Source organism: Scomber scombrus, chromosome 11 (assembly GCF_963691925.1).
Source record: "Scomber scombrus chromosome 11, fScoSco1.1, whole genome shotgun sequence".
NCBI classification, from domain to species: Eukaryota; Metazoa; Chordata; class Actinopteri; order Scombriformes; family Scombridae; genus Scomber; species Scomber scombrus.
Window position 1 is genome coordinate 19482011 of NC_084980.1, and position 22471 is coordinate 19504481.

Here is a 22471-nt window from a genome sequence, read left to right on the forward strand (position 1 = left end):
CTGCCCTAAAACACCAGTCAGGTGCCCAAATGAAAAAATAAGACATGTTTTTTGTTTTTTTCTGTAATCACTCCTCCTGTTCATACTGGCTTTAAGAGATCCCTTTACAATGCACTTACAGTATACGTAATAGGGCACAAAATCCACTGCTCTCTGCCAACATGTCTTTAATTTGATGTTTCTGCTGTCCAAATGAGTCAAATCAATATCTTTCAAAATTATTTGTATTACTATTTTAATGCCTGCTATGTCATCATTATTATTATTATTATTATCATCATTATTATTAGAAGTATCATGATCATTATCATTTTTATTATTAGTAGTATTATTAGTAATAGTAGTAGTAGTATTTTCTGGCCAGGGGATGTCACTGAGCAACTCCTCCTGCCTCATACATCCACTCCCCTCCCAGCCTACTTTTTTTTTTAGCATTTTTCAAAATTAAGCAGTAGGTGCAGTTAGGCTCAGACTGGGGGTGAAGTTATACTTTAAACATCTTAATGTTTTCAACTAATATTATCATGACATCCACCAATCAATTAATTTTAAACTTTTAGCGGCTCAGAGCTGAGATTCATTATGACACATTTACTTTTCCTCACACCGTTATCTCCCGCCTGTCTGTCCTGTTTTACTTAGAAATGCTGTTTCATCTGGACTTCAAATAGATATGGTGGGACATGCCGCCTCGGACGTTTTATCAGTCTGTGTCATATTGTTGTCAGTTAATACTCCACCCTGCCAGAAATATAGAATACACCTTATTATTTTAATGTATTGTACTAGATGTAATGTACTAGAAAAGTTGAGCAGATTGTGGATATAATAAAATATCAGTTAGCAGTGGCTACAACACATCAACCATAAAGAAACCCTGCTGATAATAATAATACATTTAGGCTGCTGTACGGCCCTTTGTGCAAACGGAGCCACCAGACGTCGTGTTACTTAATCAGATAAGTGATTCAGAATAAACAGAAACTCAAACAGACCTCCAGCTCGAGTGACTGAGCCGAAGTGACAAGAGGCTCTTTGTCAGACGGCTGTTGATCTGCAGAGTCTGAACAGGAGCGGACCTTTTTAACAGCTGGAGGACCACGATGAAAAGACACATTCACATCTGACACGGGGCAGCATCTTAAAGTGACGCAGTAAAGAAACTTAAAACAGATACTTAATGAAAGAAATACACAAAATCTTAAATACAATGTTTCTTTATTATACGTAGTCCTCAACAGAGGCATTAAAAACCACTTGGTGACAACAAATTGTATTGGTGAATGAATACTCTCGTGTCCTGGAAAACACTGCTGTCGAATCAGCAAGGGCACACATCCAGATAACTGAGTTATACCCATTTGACCTCTGACCCCTTAGCAAATATGTTGGTTTTTTCACTTTTTGATTCAATTCTTACATAGAAATGCTGAAATGGTGAATAGGCATTGTAACTGAATAAGAAATATATCTATGCTGATATACAGAGTGATGTTGAAGATGACACCCTCAGGTCAGGAATGGAAAACTAAAGCAGGATTATTTGATATATTGATACCTCGGCGTCCGTGTCTTTAAATCTTGAACATTAACAGACATGAACCAAACGACGTCTGTCAGTCCATAAAATAAAATAAAAATATTGTGCAAATGCTTCATATAAACTAATCTATGAACATTGGTCACACCGGTCAGTCGATCCTCGGCTCATACAAACTTCAGCATTTCTTTGAAGTACAGTACTTGTAATATTCCATACGTGACACAGTCGACTCTCAACATGAACACAGTAAGGCCAATACTATTTCTTAAGACAATATGAATAACTGAAAGGAGGCCCGAGTTTTAACTGTTGCTCCACCAATAAAAAGTATGTACTATAGATTATACACCAGTTTTTTTATATGAGGGTGAAATCAAAATCATAGCATGCAAAAAATGTTTTAAAAAATAACAAAAAGAAGGGACAATGTCAACAAATGCTTCAGTTTAAAAAAACAAAAATATGTAATAGGTTTGGCTCAGTCAACAACCGTGATAGCACCGCATTTTAAAGGGTATGAAACCATCACTGCTGTACTTTAACACCAGTGTCAAAATATAAAACGGCTTCTTTTGTAGTTTGTGTGTGTACAAACACACACACCCCCCACACACACACACACACACACACCCCTTTCAGACATCTGAATTTAGTGTATAAGGTGCAGCGTGTGTGTGTATCATCCCCTCTATGACATCAGGCTTTTCACTCTTTCTTCAAGCATTAAGAACAGCAATGAAACCATTTTTTGCCTTTAAACGCGGTCGTTCAACACATTATTTAAAAGCAAGATTGTTTCAAGCATACTGAAACCCAAGGCCCAGTCACACCAGAAAGTGGCACAACAAAATAAGGTAGTGAGTCTTTGTGAAATATGTTTTTTGGAAGCTTGGTGACAAAGGAAATACTTGAGCTAGTTGGTAAACTACTGTAGCTGAAGAGTTAGCCAGCTGGTGACATATCAGTCAGACCCAGTCGCTCACTGAGTTTCTGGTTTGTTTAGTCTACTCTGACATTTTGGGACTAAATATTTCACTCAAAGAGTTACTGAGATAAGAAATAAGCCAATGGTAAAGTATATTCATACAGTTGAAACATATTTATCTGTTTCATAACTTTCTGTCAACCATTCTTCCTCTGGAATATAAACTGTGGAGCAGTTTATACTCTGACAGAAGTGGTTAAATAAACATGGAGGATGCAACACAGCTAATGAGTTACAATAACTCCTCCACATTGACACGCTATTCTCACTAAAGGTCACAAAAGGACACAGTCAAGATGGTTAGCTATTGGCCGACGCTGCAAATTTGCACATCAGAGGACATCAAAGTTCAACTTAATGCAAAAAAGTTGCACAGATTTACTTCACCACCCACGAGCGAATTTTGAGTACAGCGATTCCATTTAAATGAATTTATTTTACTGTTGTCTTAAATGCTGGTGTGATCGGGCCTTCAGGGCTTTTAAAAAGCCTCCCATTGGAAGTAGTGGGAGTAGTTAGTGTTTGTAGTTTTCAGATTTGGCTTTTCATTCCCTTTACAGGTGGTTCAGATTGGATGTTAGTAGACGAGTGTTTGGAGGCTCCTGTGCAGGTTTTATACTTTTAGTGTGTAACCTTTTCAGTTTCAGTGCTTCAACTTCGTGAGTCTGATCCCGGTGCCCTGCTGAGCCAGCCATGTAGAGCGCAGATCTCCTCTACTCTTCCCTTCACAACCAAGTGCACATTAATGTCCCTACTTAAAAATGTCCATCGACTGAAACAGAATGTAGAAAAAAACACTTTACAACAAATAAAACATGAAATGAAATGGGGAAATGCCGTACAAGAAGTCCTTTCAGTTGGATTTGTTTTCCTCGTCCTGTTTCTCAGCTGAGGGCGTTTCCTGAGGTGAGCGCCGGGGCGAGTCTCCGCTCTGATTGGTGGCTTCTGTGGTTTGTGGCTCCGGTTTGGTTGAGGGCCGCTGTGTCTGTGGTGCTGCCGTTTGTGTACAGTTGATGGGTGCAAGTGCTATGGCAGGCTGCAAGGGACAAAAAAACAAAAAACTATATGAGACTTAATTATATCAGACTGAAAACAAACATTAAAGTTAACAAGAGCTGAAGAGAAAACAAACAGAACCAACATATACAGTCATCCCTCTGTCACAAGTAGATTTGAAGCTAAAAAGGACTAAATGGCGTCTTTGCTTGTGTTTTTAACAATTTTAACAGTTTAACCCCAATTAAAAGTAGCTTCACGTTGTTGTCAGAGGTATTCCTGTATGCAGAGAGAGAAAAATACTAGATATGCATAAATGAAGGGAAAGCATCAAAAGACAATCCCACAACTGTCTTTGAGTTTCATCCAAATACACAGAAAACACATGCTAACCAATAACATGAGCTAATCTACACCACCAATGATGGCTCTCACTATAGTTACCCACTCCACTACATGATTACTAGTCTATCACTGATGTGTGCAGGGAAAAACAAACAAAAAAAGAACCTTAAGTAGGATCAGGATGTTTAAATGGTAGAGTGTTAGGTAGCAAGCCCTGATAGAGTACCTGCAGTGACATTCACAGACAGCTGAGCCCGTAGCAGCAGACTAGAGCACACCCACAGTAAAATAAAGGGCAAGGAGCAGCGATGGGAGGGAGGACAGTAAAACAGAAAGAGGCAGTTGCAACGGATGGAATAATTTAAAGGGGTTACTCAACTTGAAATTCTACTTTACTCTGCATGATATTTAACATTAGATTTTTTTTCTTTTTGTTGCATTTTTTTTAAAGTCTTTTTTTGTTCTTCCGCAGTAGGCAGTCATATCAAACTGGTATTCACCACAAATCCACTTCCAGTCCAGAACTGGGGCAACTCCCCACGCCACAGCGCTACAGCGAGGCTGGTGAGCAGAGTGCAAGGCACCAGGTAGAGCAGTGCCGGCTGACCCATTTGCATCATGGCCAGAGCCACGAACGTGATGAGCAGGCCGATGCCGTAAGCTAAACACGAAACAGGATAAAGAGACAGTCAAACTCCAGTCATGTCGGAGATCATGCAGCCTGTCATTCTTGTTCATCCATTTATAACCCTCCCCAGACCCCATGCACACATACGTACCGATTGTACAGGCCACAAAGTAGATCCTGGAGGATTGTGTTAAAATGTCAAACCTGTGGCAGTACGCCACCAGCAGACCTGAGGAGGAAAACAACAAAGAGACGATCAAATCAACAAGGACAGCCTCTGTATTCAGCTGTGTGTCATCACACTCAGGCAATGTAGCAGATAATAGATTTCACTGCACTTAATATCACTGATAATAAGATCGGATATTTTTCTAATACACACGATAAGTTAAATGAAATTAAAGTAAAGTAAAGTAAAAAGAATTGTCAGAAAAGACATGCAATAATTTGTGGAAAATAAATCTTGTAATGTGCACTAATAAAGCAGCAAATATCCAGTGTCGGGCAGTTTTCTGCTGACACAGCGACCACTTAGATTTTTTTCTGCGACTGTGGTCAATGATGGTTAAATAATTTCTGGTTGTGACCGCATTATGAGCTCTGAGGAGTTTGAGTTACTTGTGGTGTCATGACACAGTTAATTACCTGGTACTAAGACATCGCCGAAGCCCAGGAGGGAGAAAGGTCGATCACACAGAGCCAGGGGAGAGGAGTTTAACCTTGGCACTTTGAGCACCATGGGAAGCTGAAGCAGACACAAACAGCAGTGTTACTTATCAGCTGCTTTTCCTCCGAATTGACAGGAGCGTTGGGAGTTGGAGGAGCAGCAGTAAAAGTATTTTGTTCCGGTGATAAGACTAAACTCCACGCAACACACAGGGGGTCGTAGAATATGAAAACAAACTCACCTTTTCATGTGTGGAGGAGTCAGAGGGACCAGCCGCTACCTCCACCATTATACTTTCCCCACTCTGTGAAGAAAAGGCCATGAGTAACATAAACTGAGACTGTTAATCTGAGTCAAACAGAAGTCTGTGGGAGGATTTTTAATAATCACTCAAAGTACTCTGTAAGCAAATATGACAATAAGTAATCATTACACGAGTATTTCTGCACATTATAAGTCAGAGGTCACTGTAAGAGCAGGAAGGAAACACTACGTGGTGCTTTATACTTACTAAGTATTTGCTGCAGAAAATAATACATCCACACAGAAATCTGATGAAACCCTGATGACCATAACTCCCAACATCAAAGAGATGTAGGGAGTATTTCTGAAGCACTTCTATGTCTGCTGGAAGCAGACCAACAGGAAAGGGCAACAATTTGTGATAGATGTAATCAGATGAATATAATCTGTGGTTCACTGAGCATGAAGTTGAAAATCAAAGCTCTCCGCTATGCTCCATTATTTCATTAGTTACTTTAAGGATTAGCTTGTAAATAATGGTGTCCAACAACAGACAATGTCCCACTGGCACATTAGTGGTCAGTCTAGGCAGACTGCCAATTTTTGGGTGTCAAAATTCCCAGATATATGGAAATAAGAAAGCACCCAAGGATGAAGTCCCAGTTTAGTGGGACAGAGGAAAAGGTATAAAAGCATGTAAAAATGTATTTTGGACTTTGACTTTAGTGCCTGCTCTATGGACTAGCCTCAGTTTGCTTATATATGGTTTTATACAAAGTAAATCTATAATAGCATTGAACTCTGTCAGTGTCACTCTTTTTGACTCTTCGAACTTGTCTAATATTTGATGAATTAAACGTAGTAGAAGATGCGTGGAAGTTTCAGCTGGCCTAACTGAGGGATCCAAAACTATCACGACAAGCCCTTTGAACATACCTTTGTAAAGTAGGGTGTAATAAATACAAAGAAAACATCGTAGACAAAAAGGACCACCAGCAGTAAAGTGCAAGCCTGAAAAGAGAAAAAACACAATTAAAACCTATAAAAAAATATTCTCCACTTTATTATAGTTCACATCTATGAGAGTCCCAACCCACCTTAAATGTGGGCAGTCTGACTGTTTTGAGCATGTAGAGACAGAAGGCGATCCCCAGGGCGTCCTGTAACACCCACGCCCACCTGGAGGACACGTAACAAGAGTGTTAGTCAGCCCACACACAGACACAGACACACACACACACACACACACACACACTCAGCACCACCATCATCATCACATACTGAACCTCTGACATGTTATCACACACCAAGGGAACAATGTCACCATTATGTCGCTTCATCTGTTATCAATCAACACCCACAATGAAGTACATGAAGTGTTTTTAAATGCAGAAAATTTGAAGAACAATTCTGAACTAGGTGAAAATTACATCTAGTTTCACATTTTTAATATTTCAGGACTTTTGCACATGAAACCTCAATGATAATGCATGTATTCCAGGATATTAGACAAAAAAGTTTGCCGGTGATACAGGATTAACTCACTTTAAAATGATTCCTGTACTCATACCCAAGATATTGTTATTATCGGATCAACATTTTGTTCCTTTCTATTATATAATCATGTATTGTGACATCACAGTTACTCAGACAAAAAGGATGGCGGGATCGCTTCTGTGTGACAACAATAATCTATTAACTCTTCTGTTTTTGTAAACAGATATTCTGTCACAGCATGACACACTGACTACCTTTTCATGCACACTAATTTTACACTATTATTCCAAGATGGCAATATTTCAAATTTGATACGGGTCATGTAAACCGCATTATCCAGTTAAGATGTGTGGGATACAGTATAGCTGATGTTATTTGTATGCAGTATACAGTGCGACACACGGCTTCTTGCCTGTCTACGATCAGCTCTGTGCATTGCAAACAAATCAACTAGCCAATGGTTTGCAGGGCTGTCACAGAGATGCATGACGGGCTGGTTGTGTAATGCACCCCTGCACAGGCAAAATGACATATGCTGGAGCAGGAAGGCAGACAGAGGAGAGTGGAGAGCTGTCCAGTGCGGGCTGGAAAAACAGAGCATGCCTTCTCTACAACTGTGACAAAGGGGATTGGTTACTCTCCTGACATGGAGCCATGGACCGATGGTGACGACACGGTGTGATGCACCAAAAACATTCAGAAGTGTAGTAAACACTGAGGACAACCGTGGTACTGGATGTGCCTGTAACTATAAATCTATTATATCAGTCATATTGATATCAGCAGCTCACTAATGTTTTGTTGGTTTACTTTACTGCCTGCTGAGATCTTGTGATTCTGGTTCCCACTGGGGCAGAGAGAAACCATGAAAACCTTCTGCAAGGTAACAGGAATATTAGTCTAATATTAATTTTCGTTGGTAGGAATATTATCTTTTTCGGAATAAGAGCAAAAACTGGAATAATTAGTGCATGTAGAAGTAGTCATTCACATGTAAACAACACATCCTGCACAAAGATCTTCAGCTGAACTGTGTATGTGTACATGTATGTGGATCTGACGCAGTTTTGTCTTCACACTCACTGGTCTTCGTTGCGAAACACCATCCAAGTGATGCTTACACCGATGCAGAGGGCCGACAGGAGCAACATGCGGATCTGCGGCCGTTTGTGCAAGTATGGCAGGTTATTCTCTGGGATCCTGTGGTCACAAGATGGTCTGCATGTCAATAAATACAATGAAGACATTTTCATAATAAAACCGGCTACAACTGGTATATATACAGTAGGGTCTGAAAATGGTCTGCATATACGGTATGTATATATAAAAAGATCTTTTAGCAGTCTGGCAGCAGTTTGTTAGGTGTAGGACTGAGTACATTTGTAGACTAAGCTTTCAAAACGTATGCAGCTGCATGGCGAGTTGCATGGTGACAACTGACATCTTGGCAGCATGCATTATGACACCTCACTGATGTCAACGGTCGTACCTGCACTTGCAGAACGGGAGTCTCCTGACAAAAGGCCACAGACAGCTGTAGAGGCCCACAGAGGAGGCTAGGCAGAAGATGGCTATGACCCAAATTGCTAAAATGTGAAGAAACAGGCAGGAAATTAGTGAATATTGTTACATATCACATTATTGTAACATTGTCCAGTATGGGCTGCTGGAGTGAATTTACAGCTGCTTCTCAGAGATGTTCAGCAGTCTAAAAGCAGCTATCGGTGTCTTAATTTATTTATCAGTGAAATGTTATCCAAGCTCTTTTTCAGCGCTGTCCTGCTTCGCACATTCGCATCTGTAACATGCATCTACAGCCTTGTAATAGTCAACGCTGAGCAGGAAATGAGGATCAAGTTTCTACTGTCGCTTCGAGCAATAATGAGATTACAGAGGAGGAAGATAGAGGTATTTTAACTCACTTTGTTAACCAGAATTTGCTCAGCCTGTGTGGGCTTTTAATCAACAGTCCTCTGATCCTAAATCCTGATTCCCAACAGCTTGAGTCCACATGACACATACTGTGGGCAGTGTTACATGACATACCACCTCCAAAGACTCCAAAGTCTTGTCAACAATCATTTTACAGAGGTATTGTACATATGAAATTAAGGTCAATACTGCAGCTGTGTTTCTTCTCTCTTTCTCTTTCTCTTTATTTAGAAACCAATATCAAGGGATGTGTTGGGAGAAAATTTGGTGATGTTTCCAAAACAGCTAATAGGTTAATCTAGTTTTGAAAATTCTTTAAATCAAAGAAAAATTTCAGCCTTATGAGCAGTCCGGTCATCCAATCCGGTTTTGTGCCAAAGTTTCAGTCAATGAATACTTTGTCAGTCGTTTTCTGAAATGACATCTTTTCTGAGCAAAAGCTTCAAAGTCAAACCAGACTGCAACGAGTGAAAGAAGAAGTTTAACCCTGGATTTTGAGGGTAACCATCTCCATGACAGCAATAAACACTGAGCAAACAGGACTGAAACTGCTATTAATCTATTGGTCACACCGGTTCTGACCAAATAGCCTTTTCCCCAAAACTTATCATAATTATGTTTGTTCAGAGCAGTGACGTGAACTTATGTATCCGTCTTACCCAGGCGGTCATAGAAAAAGTAGAGTAGCACCAGCATGCTGCAGCACATGACCACGAACACACAGATCATGATGGGTGTGACATCTACGGTCTCCTCATCCTGCTTCTCTGCACCGTCGTCCCTCTTGTGCTTCATGTAGCGCCTGCAGGAGGAGAAAGGACAGTCAGAAGGTCCCGCTGACATGACAAGTCTTATTTGCATCACTTGGGATTCATGTTCATAACTCGACAGACTATGGATCAACACCTCTGCACACTCATCCATTGCCTGATAACAGACAAAGTTTTTCTGACTCTGATCTGCTTGGGCCAAGCTTATTAAACTAAATATTCTTGAGAAATGCAGTCAGTTTTTTCCCTGCGGTCCTGTGCGTCAGAGACCCCGTCTGATGTTGTCCTTAGTCACCTCTATCAGAAGACGGGCTTGGATTGGCTTAAGCCAGTGAGTCACTTATACAGCCTCAAATAAACAACACTGCCCTTTAGTGCAGTTGTGGCGCTACAATGAACACTGCTTAGTTTGAAAAAGAGAAGCATACATGGTCATCCAAGAGAAAAACCCGAGCAAACATACACTGGACATCTCTGCCAAGAACATTGGGACAAATCTTCCCCAAGAGATGACTCCCCTGATAAATTAACTTTGACTTAAATTTAGCAGTCGGGACTAAAGGCATGGTAGATGGAAACTTTATTCTGTAATTATGTGATGTAGTGGAAAGTACAAAGTCTGTAAGCTACAACCTGCATCATCAATGACGAGCACTTACCATGACTTTATCTTAAGTTATTTCAGTATATAAAGTTACACTCACAGAGATCTGAGCATTCAAAACTATGAAGTCATTTCCCACATTGGATACCCATTTCCAACTCCATCTCTTCGTTATCCACTTACTTCTTACTGTCTCTGCTGCCGGCCCAGTAACCTCCGATGGCGACTGTTCCCACTGCCATCAAGAAGATGATCACCATGTTGTAGTCCAACACCGGCTCATTGGGTGCATACATGGCAACCAGTCTTCCTTTACCAAAGGTCTGGAAAAGTTTTAAACAGTATCAGCTGAGGTCTGGGTAAACTGGAAAACTGTTTGTAAAACCAAATCAAACATATATCACTGTTAACATTTAGTACTTTTTTGTTTGCCTGCTTTACTTTAAACCACAGACAGTTATATACACTTCTGCTTCTGAAATGATAGCTGCTGTGAAAAAAGGAGGATTAAACTGATACACCCTACAGATGTGTCTGGTGGATTTCACCTTGCTAATGTCCAGCATGTCAGAGTAGCTGAGCAGAGCTACGGGGATGTCGATCTCCTCATACTGAGTCTTGTTTCCTGCTGGTGGCGTCTGTAATAAAAAAATTTTAAAAAAACATAAACATGCGCTCTGTTTTGTTAGGTGTCAAAATGAATCTAATCTTGATGCGCAATAAAGTTTACCAGGCTTACCAGTCTGTCCTTGCTGACAATGAGCAGGCCCTTGGCACCATTAATCTGGGCCAGTCGGACCTTTTCATAGAAAGTGCAGTTGCCCCTCATCACCATGGGGATACGATTTGGGAAGCCTCCCTCTGGGACATCAGAGGGTGAGCACAAGACCGATGTTGTGAGGTCGTAAATTTGCAGACGTGACTGCAAGACACACGCAAAGTTTTGTTACCATGTTAACCAGAGGATGAGGAGATTATGTTACATACAATGTGTAAATATGAAATAAATATACAAGTGACAGCTGTTATTTGGTGCTTTATTCTTAATAGACTGGATAGTATTATTTTTTCAAGTCAGAGGAAATTATCTAGACCATCTCTGTCATAAAGATCCTCTCGCCACTAAAAGACTGGAGTCATAGGTGATGTGGTTTGGCTCTTGATAATAGACGTATGAAATGATGTCTTCCCTGTGCTGAAATGTGCCTCTAATGTAAACTGTAAACCCTGCATGTTTTTCCTCATGAGCAGATTACTATGAGTCATTGCATTCTGATCGGTCATGAAGGTCTCTAACGTTTGCAGTCGGCCCAAAAAGCAAGCAGGAAGGAACTAAAAGGAGATCAAATTTCAGCCTCCTGTACAAGACTTCCTGAAAAGGATTTTATTGATCATTTACATTTCACTACCATTCCACGTTGTTTGTTGCACTTTGAATCTTATTTTTTAAGTGTTTTTATCAAAATGCTGATAAAAAGTGGATAATCTTTCTGTTGCAAGTTGATATTTCAGTGCTGTCCAAAATCAAGTAAGGTAAGACTGTGAAAATGTTACAGTTTAGTTTGTTTTTATCCAGAGAGACTAAAAAGCGAGGGAAGATAAGCGTTAATATCTTTGTTAGTTCTGGTCACATGGTCTGAAGATTATTAAGATCATCGTTAAATTGGTGACTGGACTGAAACCTAAACCTTGACCTGAGACTCTTAAGACTTGAATCTGGACTTGATTTTTAACTTGTGTCTAAACGAGACAAGCAGCAATGCATTGGTTACCCCTCTTTTTGTTCACTTGTGACTTACAGCCTTGTTGAGGTCCTGAGGTAGACGTGCCCACTGCGAGTTGAAGAAGATGCAGTAATCCTTTCCTTTGCTTTTGCCCTTGTCACTGAAGTGGGCCATGCCGTACTCTCCCACCACCTGCGAACACGACAATGATGACTCAATCACACATCCATGAAATGTTTATAGATTACATACTCAGAGATTTCATGTAACAAGTGTATTATCAAAATGTTGCTGAAAAAGGAGCAATGACAATATTTGATTTGGGCATTTAAAAAAATTTTAACAGTGTAATAATAGTCAAATGTACTACTTATCAAAGTCTAATAAATAAATATAATAGAGGTAGTGTTTTACATTTAAAACTCTCCTTAGAGTAACTTTTGCACACAATAAAAGTGGAGCATGCTGTGAGTTATACTAATTTTAAATTAAGTGAACTACTTTGTGTCTACGTTTGATGTATTTTTTTTTTTGCATATCAGCCATAATGAATAGTGTACATTGTATAATAATGAATATTATATGAACTGTGGTTTTAGGCACTGTTTCAGGGCTGCAGCTAAGAATTATTTTCATTATTGATTAATCCATTAGTTGTTTGGCCAAAAAAAAAGTGAGAAAATGGTTTAGACCACTGATACAAACTGGGTGGATGAAGTTTTATCAACACCTCTAACACAATACAATTTAACAGCACCATTAATTAAAACCTCCAAAACATCCATCAGATTGAATCAACACCTCTCTAAATCCATTTGACCAAAACTGAACATTATAACCTTCATGAGAGTGGAGTTTATCGCTGGGCTGGTGTGTTAAATTTAATCCGATTTAGCAAAGTGGACCTAGTAAACTAGCAGCTGATAAAGCAGCTCAATAAAAGCTGATTCCTCCAAACTATCAGCACTGTGTGGTGCTGGTCAAACCTCGACACCCACACTAAGAAGGATCCTAAAGACTGTTAATCAGAATCAGGTTCATTGCCAAGAAACAAGGAATTTGTCTTGATGTAATGGTCCATGAGAGTCAAATAAAATCACTGAAAAAGAAAGAAAGAACCTTATAATAAACAAGAATGTGCAAATGCTCCTAGTGTTAACTGTATATGAACTATGCAATTAATAAAAATAACACTACAACGCCCCATGTTAGATCAAAAAACATTTTTAAAAGCCTGTTTTGTGTTATCTATTTTTAAAGCGAAGACATTTCTAATCGTTAGTGTTATGCGCAGTGTTGGGGAGTAACTAGTTGCATGTAACAGCGTTACGAAATTTAAAATAAATGTAACTGTAATCCGTTACAGTTACTGAGAAAAAATGTGTAATTAGGAGGGTTTTTATCCTCATTTTTTAATATTAATATATTACAAATGCATATATTGCTTTTTTTTTTTTTTTAAATCACTAAATATATATATTTTTCTAAATAAATCATGACGTGGGCTTAAATAGTGTCACAGTACCAATTATAAGCCCACACCAGACTTTTAACTTATTTCAACTATCTTTGTTATATTCCAAAACCTACACAAACTAATGAATACATTTTCAAATGAGAGATACATTTCACTTTATAAGAAATTATCACCCTTATAAATCATTTCAGTATCCATGAAAAACACCTGAAGTTAGATTTTGGTGGGCTTAATAGGTACACTTACCCTAACAGATGAAAACATTCATTAGAAAATTACAAATGTAATAAGTTACATTACGTTGATGAAGTAATTGAAATAGTTACATTACTTATTATATTTTAAATAGGCTAACTAGTAATCTGTTACCTATTACATTTCCCAACCCTGGTTATACGGACATAGAGGAGGATACGTTCAGGTCCAGCTCTTATTTAACACAGCTGGTTTTAATATATTTGGCAGTAAAATCATCTATGAAATATTTTCCTCTCAAAACTTTCAGGCTCTCTAGCAAACGTTTAACGATTTTAACATGACTGTATCTGCCATTTTCTTCTCCCCTTAAACGTGTGCTTGGTTAGTGTTATATCCTCCGCAAAGAGGTGAGTGATGTGTGTGTGTGTCCAGGGCCCACGGTGATCTCTGCAAGCTAACGGTGGTAGCATCCGAGCTAATACAAATCCCGGAACACGGCTGAGGAAAAACACCGCATCTGTTTTTGTCCACCACGTGTCCGTAAGCGACATAAACGCGAAGAGGAACCGTTTTCGAGGAAATACACACGGTCTCTCTCACCTTGTGGATGAGAAAAGCGGCCCAGAGCAATGTTTCAGGGACCCTCATGATGCCTAGCTTGTTGTTGTTTCCTCCATCAACCAACCGCTCGTCTCGAGCCCCTCACACAAGCCCCCACCAGCTGTTCCGGAGAGAGACGCCCACTTTCTCTCAGTACGGCTTTCTCATTGGCTACTATCGTCATGACCGAGTGAGCACGCCTCTAATTGGTTACAATTAATGTCAGTCACAAATAGTCCCCCTTTCCACTCTAAAATATGTTTCCTCTTGTACTTTCAGCTGGATGTTTGACAACTGTGCACAATGTTACACACTCACTGGTGTTTTTTTATTAACCTGTGTAATCTAATTCAATCAAATACAACAGCTCTGCTTTAAATTCTACTTTCATGAAGTTTATAAGATTAGATTAGATTAATTGTATTGTCCCGAAGGAAATTTGTCTTGGGCTAAAAGTGCCAGGTGCAGCTGCACATATACAACAAATACATTATAAACACAGAAAAACAAATAGACACGACAACACAAAATCAAAAAAAGTGCTTCAAAGTGCTTCAAAGTGTAGCATATTGCACAGAATAATATTGCACGAGATCATGTGACATAAGGCACAACAAAGGAACAGAGTAAAAACAATAACATGGACAAAACTATATGACAATCTAAGAGCAGGGGGTAATAAGTCCTAGTTAAAATAGGTCAAAAAAACAAGGTTAAAAGATACAAGATAACAAATATTTTTTTAAATAGAAAAGATGAGGATAGGAAAATAAAAGAAATCTGCTACACAGGGGATGCTAGGACTGAGGCAGTTTGTTTAGGAGTGTTATGGATGAGGGGACAAATGAGAGTATGAAACAATTACTTTTATATCTGCTGGCTCTAAAAGGTTTACCTGATGGTAGGAGTTCATATTCTGAGTGGAGGATGTGTGTTGGGTCACTGAGGATCATTTTTGCCTGTTTTATTACTTTTATTACTAATACGTTTTCAGTTTTTGTTGACATTGTCAAGAAGGTGATAATTCTGCTTTTTGTTTATTATTGAGGTAGTAGTGGGTGATGGTGGTGTATTAGGATGCAGCATATTGACTGGTGTTCCTAATATTTTGCCATCCCTCATGTATATTAATGGAGTGGCAAATAACATTAGGAACACCAGTCAATATAATGCACCCCTGGCAGTATGCCACCACCACTTAGTACGACCTCAATAATAAACATGAAGTATAATTATCACTTTGTTTTGACAATATCAACAAAAACTGAAAATGGATAAACTTTTAAAAAGTAGGATTTATGACAGAGCTGTTGTATTGGATTGACACTAAAAGTCTCTTTTCACATTAATCTGCTAAACGTGTACTCACTGAAAATCTGCTTAAAGGGAGTGCGGGGGGTGGCTTCCAGCATCAAAAATAGATTATGGAATTTTTAATGAGGGAAAGGGAACTGATGTTATTTAAGGATTTTAACAAGATAATTAACTTTTTGTGGAAAAACTGTATCAGGCAAATTATTATTCAAAGTAGAGTAAAACATGTCTGGAGGTGATATTTAACATATAAATTCAGTTGCAATACTATTACAGAAACAAGATTATCTATCAATCTACTGTTACTAAACATAGCCTATGATTAGTCTTAAGTGAGAAAATTAGGCATACCTGGCCCAGCTTTTAAAAATCGAGGCAAGTTCATGATGTGAAATATGACACAAGTTACAAAACAGGTCAATGCATTTCAGGTTCTGTACCACCAGCAATTATTTAAATCTTGTAGCACCATCTACTGGTAAAATTGTATCAACTGCATCAGACTTGCTCAGCATCCCCACCTGAAAAACTTTACTGAATTCGCCAGGAAATATTACATTTGAGGGATATGACACCTGACACAAATGGGGTTAATGGTGCTATGCTGGCCCGTGTATCTTTTGGTCATTAGATTTTCTTTTGTATTGAAAAACAAAAAAAATTAGTGGTTATTTGATTTTTGTATTAAAATACAAAAGCTGTTTTTATTTTTCATGGTCAAAAAGGGATGAGCAGAAATTTTAAAATGGTTTGATTTTCTCTTCATATTTAGAATAATGAAAAATATAAAATAGGCAAATAGGGAAAAAAAGGACCCGTTTTCTCATATTCTGAGAGCGGGTGTCGTCCTCAAGGCTCCAGGTGGTGCCAAATCATGAACACACAAAACAAAACACAACAGATCCCCACTGACTCACTACAGCTGAAGAAACAGTTGAGATAAACGAAATACTAGACACTAAAAGTCAGGACATTTTAGCTGTTTTCACATCTCATCATTCATTTAGAAAATCCTAACTTCATATAAGTGCAGTAGTATGTCACTGGAGATCTCCTTTAAAATCACCACCATAGAGGATTCTGTGGATTAAAGGGGAACTTCACCAATATTCCACATCAGACTGTGTTTCCAGGTGGAGGGGAGTTCTACTACATGTGAAAAAAGTATTACAAAGCCTTTAATATCTCCTTTTATGTACTTGCTTACATCGCCGAAAATGGAAACAGAACAAAGAACGCTAATGTTTAACTCCAGAGACTGTAGACTAAATCAATAAGTAACTAAACTGAACAATACTTCACTGTCTTGATTCATGCAGTAAATGTACTATAATGTGATGTAATAAAATGTAATGCGTAACACAAACACACTTGGGATAGTGTATGCTAGCAATACTACAGATAAAGATTTTTTTACTGGCTGAACAAACACATTACATGCATAGGTAGAAATACATCAAAGTGTAAATAAGGCAAAAAATGTGAAATCACACATTGGAAAGAAAGAATGAGAAAAGGGGGCTCTGCATACCACACACCGAGTGGACATTTACAGTAAAAATGTACTGGATTTAGCTGACTGCATTTACTGTATGTCTAAGGTTCAGAGAGAGAAAGGGGTCACAAAACTAAATTCTCCAGAATGACCCCAAGGCCTAAAGGTCAGAGACCTGATAGTCATCTGTGACTCAGAACTAAACTTTAAGGATTCATGTGGGGTTTGTCACCAAAGCTGCACTTGTTCTCTCATCTGGTGACCCAAAATTTGGAAATCACAAATTAAGTCAGAACTGTGGAGTGCTGACTGTAACCAGAAGTAGAGAAAACATGAAATCTGTTTTACAGTCCTTTCATTGATTGTGTTTCAATTTCTATATTGATTAAGAATAATTTTATTTGCCCTTTTGTCTGACATGCTCACAGTGTATGGCTTTTGATTAGAATATCTTATTTCCATTGTTTATTTTATTTAATCATTTATTTTATTGTATTCATGTTTAATCCTTCTTATCTATTTCAATATAAGTCTAATTTCTTTTTAGATTTCTTTTATTGCTAAAAAAACTGATTTCCATCATCAAATATCTTGTCCGTTGTTGTATTACTATTATTAGTAGTAGTAGTTGTAGTAGTGGTAGTAGTAGTATTTAGTAAAAGACTTTTAGTAATAGAGTAATTTTCGAGTAATCCCAATACATGGTTATTTCATATAAACCAGTCTTCAGTTGGGCAGCCCCTGCTTTACAGGTACTGTATACAGTCATATACAGGATGGTAGGTTATGTACTGTACATCATGTCCAGTCCCTGCAACCAGGAGCTGAGTCACCAGTTCTTCTCACCAACCTAACCCTCTGTTTTCACTGTAATTACAGCGTGCTACAGTCAGGGTTGCTATAATAACTGCTAATCAACGCAGCTTTTTGCTTTTTAAAGCACCAACTTTGTAAACAGTTCAACACACAGTATGGTGATGATGTACATGATATGTCATTTTTGAGACATGTGATCGCTTCATTACAGTCCCTGGTGGTCTAGTGGTTAGGATTCGGCGCTCTCACCGCCGCGGCCCGGGTTCGATTCCCGGTCAGGGAACTAACTTTTCATCACTAGTCCTGCTTTCTTTTACTTATAGTCGGGTCGGAGCAAGCAGGTACAGCCTATCCAGATCTAAAATGTGAAACTTATACGGAAGTGGTTTAAACTCTGTAGTATCCAACAGGGAGCTCCTCCCCGGCTCCTTACACATTCTCATCCATATATGGTCGCTTCACTTCTGGATCCAAAAAAGATTTCCACGAGCAAAATGCCAGAACGAGGTTTCAAAGCGAGTTTCACAAACTGTGGCGGCGTCTAATTAATTCATTTTATACAGTCTATGTTTCGGTCATGTCATTCAAAGGCTGTAAACTGTAAATCTGATGTCTTACTTACACCCAAGGACACTATAAATATTTTAATAGTTTTTTTTTTTGTTGTTTTTCACATTCGTGGATAATGTAGCCTATTAAGTCTGCTGTAAATGCAATTAATGATTAAAATACCATGAAGGAAAATGACCAAATTAATATATTAAAAGTTGGACTCAGTTGTTTGACAGTAGTTGTTTGAGAATGGGAAAACATGGGATAATGTTACAGTACAGTTGTTTGAGAATGAAAAAACATGGGCTCTTGTGACATGATAATAAATGTTGCTTTATTATAACTCTTCCTCTAGGATTATCCAGTTTTCCATCAGAGTTTAGGCTGGATACTGCAGATTGTGGAGATTTCTGTGTAGTTCAGTGCGTTTATCCCTGGGATAATAAATGTTGTTTGTACATACTGTATTTTCCTAAGATTTAAACGTTTTTGGTTTACATCCCACTACACAAACTCACTTACAAGTCTAAAAAGGGTAAACAAGTAAACACTCAAGTGATACTCGACTCTTCTCTTTATGAACTAAATGTCATCTGTGGCACTCATTGTTTAGCTCTGTTGTAGTAAATGTGTTCTGTGTGCATTACCTCAGTCTTTAATCTTTTCACCTGTTGCGTGCTCCAGCTTGTTATTTACTGACGTGCTGCAGCGGGCATGACGTCATCCCATATGTGCGTCCGTCTGCCGTGTGTTTACCTGCATCAAGTCACACACCTGAACACCGGAAGTAGAGCGATTTTTGACTTCATAATAACAGTGTAGATGTTTTGGCTCTGTGCTCGTATGTATTCAATCATTCATTCAATCAAACAATCAAATATAATTTATGTAGTAACTTTCAATCAATTCAAATGCAATTCAAAAGTGCTCTACAAGTGATTGACCAGTGTATGGTGAAGTCAGGTAATTTGGGACAATTTTGGGTAGATTAACAAGAAAACCACTTACAATTATGGAGACTTCCTTAAGTGGATCTCTGCCATATTTCTATAAAGAAACCAATATGCAACTATTTTAGAGATTTTACCCGTACCTCACAGGATCAATCTAATGACGAGTAAAGATTTAATGAATGAATTAATGTTATATATAATATCAGTCAGAGGGATCAAATCACAACTTCTCAGGGATGTACCCTTTGTCAATTATGCCCCAAAACTATGGAAAAAACTACCTTTAGATATCAGGGAAGCCAGCTCGTTAAATCTTTTTAAGAGAAGGTTAAACACTTATCTCTTCACTTTAGCTTTAAACAAGCTTTTTAAAGATAAAGATAAAGATTAAGATACATGTATTGATCCCACAGTGGGGAAACTTAATTGCTACAGCAGCTAAAAAAATAGTGATATAGAAAAAAAAACCATTTCTTTACGCTCCTTTTATGTTCCTTTTATGTTCCTTTTATGTGAAGCTCTTGTTGTATGTAATTTTTTTTGTTGCTGTCAAGCACTTTGAGCTGCATTTATTGTATGAAATGTGCTATACAAATACAGTTATTATTATTAGGGCCCGAGCACTGACAAGTCAGTGAGGGACCTATTGCTTTTGCCAAGATTCTTATTATTCTTCTTGTTCACGTTCTTATGCCGCCAAATGAATCGCATTTTTGGTGGCCTGAACAATACAACTCATGAAATTCTGCACACACGTCGCAGCTGGTGAAAATTTATTTAATTCAACGTGATTGGACGCAAGCGTGGTAAGGGGACTCGCTAGCGCCCCCACACGTCGGGTCATGTGACCACAAATCCTCTCGGATCTGCATGAAATTTTAATATGTCATAGGTCTCATCGGATCATTGGGAAATTAATTTTATGGAATGTTTTTACCAAACAGGAAGTCGCCCACGCGGCGTGGCGTGCACCGATTTTCATTTTTCGAACACCGCTTTGAGGACTTTATGATGTTCTCAGAATCATGAAACCTGCCACGTAGGTTTCAAATCATGAGCTCTTTCATCTGATACCACATTTGCCCAATATTTTGCCCCAACAGCTCAGTAGCGCCACCTAATGCCTTTTCCCACTTAGGATGTACTGACAAACTCTAAAACTCACCAAATTGGACAGACTCGTCAAGACTCACGAATATTATTTTTTGGTATAACCGCAACCTTTTCAGTGCCAAGATGACTCTACAGCGCCCCCTAGAACATTAAAAGTTGAAGCCCCGCCTTAATTTTTAAAGTGCATCTTATAATGTCAACAATACATCAAAATATCAATAATGTTAAATTATAGATAGGACCTTAAAATATTTTTAATCAAAACATATCTTACATATCCAACCCAAAATAATATTTTTTCTACTGGTATATGTATATATATAATGATATACAGGTACAGATATATATACAGGTCAATTTCCACATCTGAAATCATTATCAAATCTATTTACACCCATTTACCACACAAAGGCAGTCATCAAAGCATTCACACAAGGCCTCAATCCAGAAATGAACCCAGAAACCCATTTCAACCCCACAGTTGGTATGGTTCAGTAAGATGGACTGAGCATGCTCCCTACAAGTTACTCAGGCACTATAAAAGACAGCCTGAAACAAGTTTCGGGCCCTTTGTCACTGCCCAGCACCAGGAAATGCTGTGGTAAGAAAAAAACAACATAATTAGATACAAACTCATGATTTCCAAACCTCAAATAATGAAGAGATACCCAAAACAATACATGTGAGTGATTCTAGGAAACTTTATGGGAATAAATAGCACAGGAAACTTACTTGGATGTTAAATGTAGTTCAGTGTGTGCACCCACCAAACTAACAAAAGCATGCTACCTGGCTAACATGTGGTCCGTGTAATGAATGATGGTGTGGTGTGCTGGTGTGGTGTATTACCAGTAGCAGGGGAAACTGCCACAGCAGCAATTGGCCTGGTGGATGGGCTGCTGCTTTATCAACCAAAACTGTAAGTAAAACGGTTCTCATATATTCTCAAATTTTTAAGTCAAAAACTTGTTTTTTTGAGTCAAAGATCCCCTTCTCAACAAAATAATGAAATTTGGATGAAAACAAGCTGCTTGAGCTGCCTGCAGCAGTTTTTTTTAGTTTTTTGTTTTTGTTGAAGAAAAAACAAAAATAAGAGAACTAGGTGTGCAGTTTTGTGATATCCTAAAGCAAGTCAACAAGTCTGTTAAAATCCCCACAGACATATTGACTGAAGCGCGGAGCAGCCAGGCCGCTTCTGAGCGACAGCTAGGCCTAGCTGTCTCTGAACCTTTTCAGTGCCAAGATGACTCTACAGCGCCCCCTAGAACATTAAAAGTTGAAGCCCCGCCTTCTACATACACGTACATGAGTGAAATTTAGGATTCATATATATCATGACCAGACGCACAAAAAAGCCTCTTGGACCCATACCGTAACTCCAACAGGAAGTCGGCCATGTTGGATCACAGGTGCATTTTTTCCGCCATTATCCCCATTTTCAGGCCTCGTACTTTAAAAAACTCTTCCTACAGTTTTGACTCCAGAGACTTCAGATTCGAACTGTATCATCCTCAGACCTTGATGATGTAAACTTTACGACAGATTTTACCTACGTTTTACCAGGTGGGCATGGCAGTCGTTTGTTTGTATAAACAAACAACTCCTTATAACTCCTCCATACATTGTCGGATGTTTATACATGCAGCGCGTGAAATGTCACACTTGGTGACGCCGTTTCAATTTCAACATCATTGGGGGTGGGTGTGGCAAGGGGTCTCCATAGCGCCCCCTAACAGCAGGTCATGTGACCACAAACTTTGTCTGATCTTAGTGAAATTTACAGGACTCATAGCACTCATGGGTAAACCCCCAAATTATTTTTTTTCAAAATTTTCACTCTAACAGGAAGTGAGTTATTGTGCATTTCCTGCGTCAATTTTCCGTTTTTCCCACATAGTTTAGACGACTTTCCCGTCTTCACAGAATCACCAAATTGCCCACATAGGTTCACACTCAGGAGCACTTTCATTTGAGACCATAATTGCCCCTGGGCGTGGCACAACAGCTCAATAGCGCCCC

At 38.7% G+C, this 22471-nt stretch overlaps 1 protein-coding gene and 1 non-coding gene across 3 annotated transcripts; one reads left to right on the forward strand and one right to left on the reverse strand.

Moving 5' to 3' along the window:
• Positions 1–1201: 1201 nt before the first annotated feature.
• sppl2 (signal peptide peptidase-like 2) lies at positions 1202–14298 on the reverse strand. Of its 2 annotated transcripts, none has more exons than XM_062429082.1 (15): positions 14210–14298; positions 12010–12126; positions 10950–11132; positions 10759–10848; positions 10394–10533; positions 9496–9638; positions 8394–8490; positions 7988–8104; positions 6505–6586; positions 6344–6418; positions 5406–5468; positions 5143–5242; positions 4649–4726; positions 4370–4530; positions 1202–3564 (listed from the first exon to the last, which is right to left on the reverse strand). In XM_062429082.1, exons 1-15 carry the CDS (start codon positions 14255–14257, stop codon positions 3382–3384), a joined length of 1677 nt encoding a protein of 558 aa, XP_062285066.1. In that variant the 5' UTR covers positions 14258–14298; the 3' UTR covers positions 1202–3381. The 2 variants fall into 2 exon arrangements, 1 of the variants encoding a protein (XP_062285066.1); XR_009926970.1 differs by having other exon boundaries at positions 3429–3564; positions 4249–4530.
• A 3747-nt stretch (positions 14299–18045) lies between these two features.
• On the forward strand, positions 18046–18117 carry trnae-cuc (transfer RNA glutamic acid (anticodon CUC)). Its single transcript has one exon. It is a non-coding gene; the product is annotated as a tRNA-Glu (tRNA).
• Positions 18118–22471: the final 4354 nt, after the last annotated feature.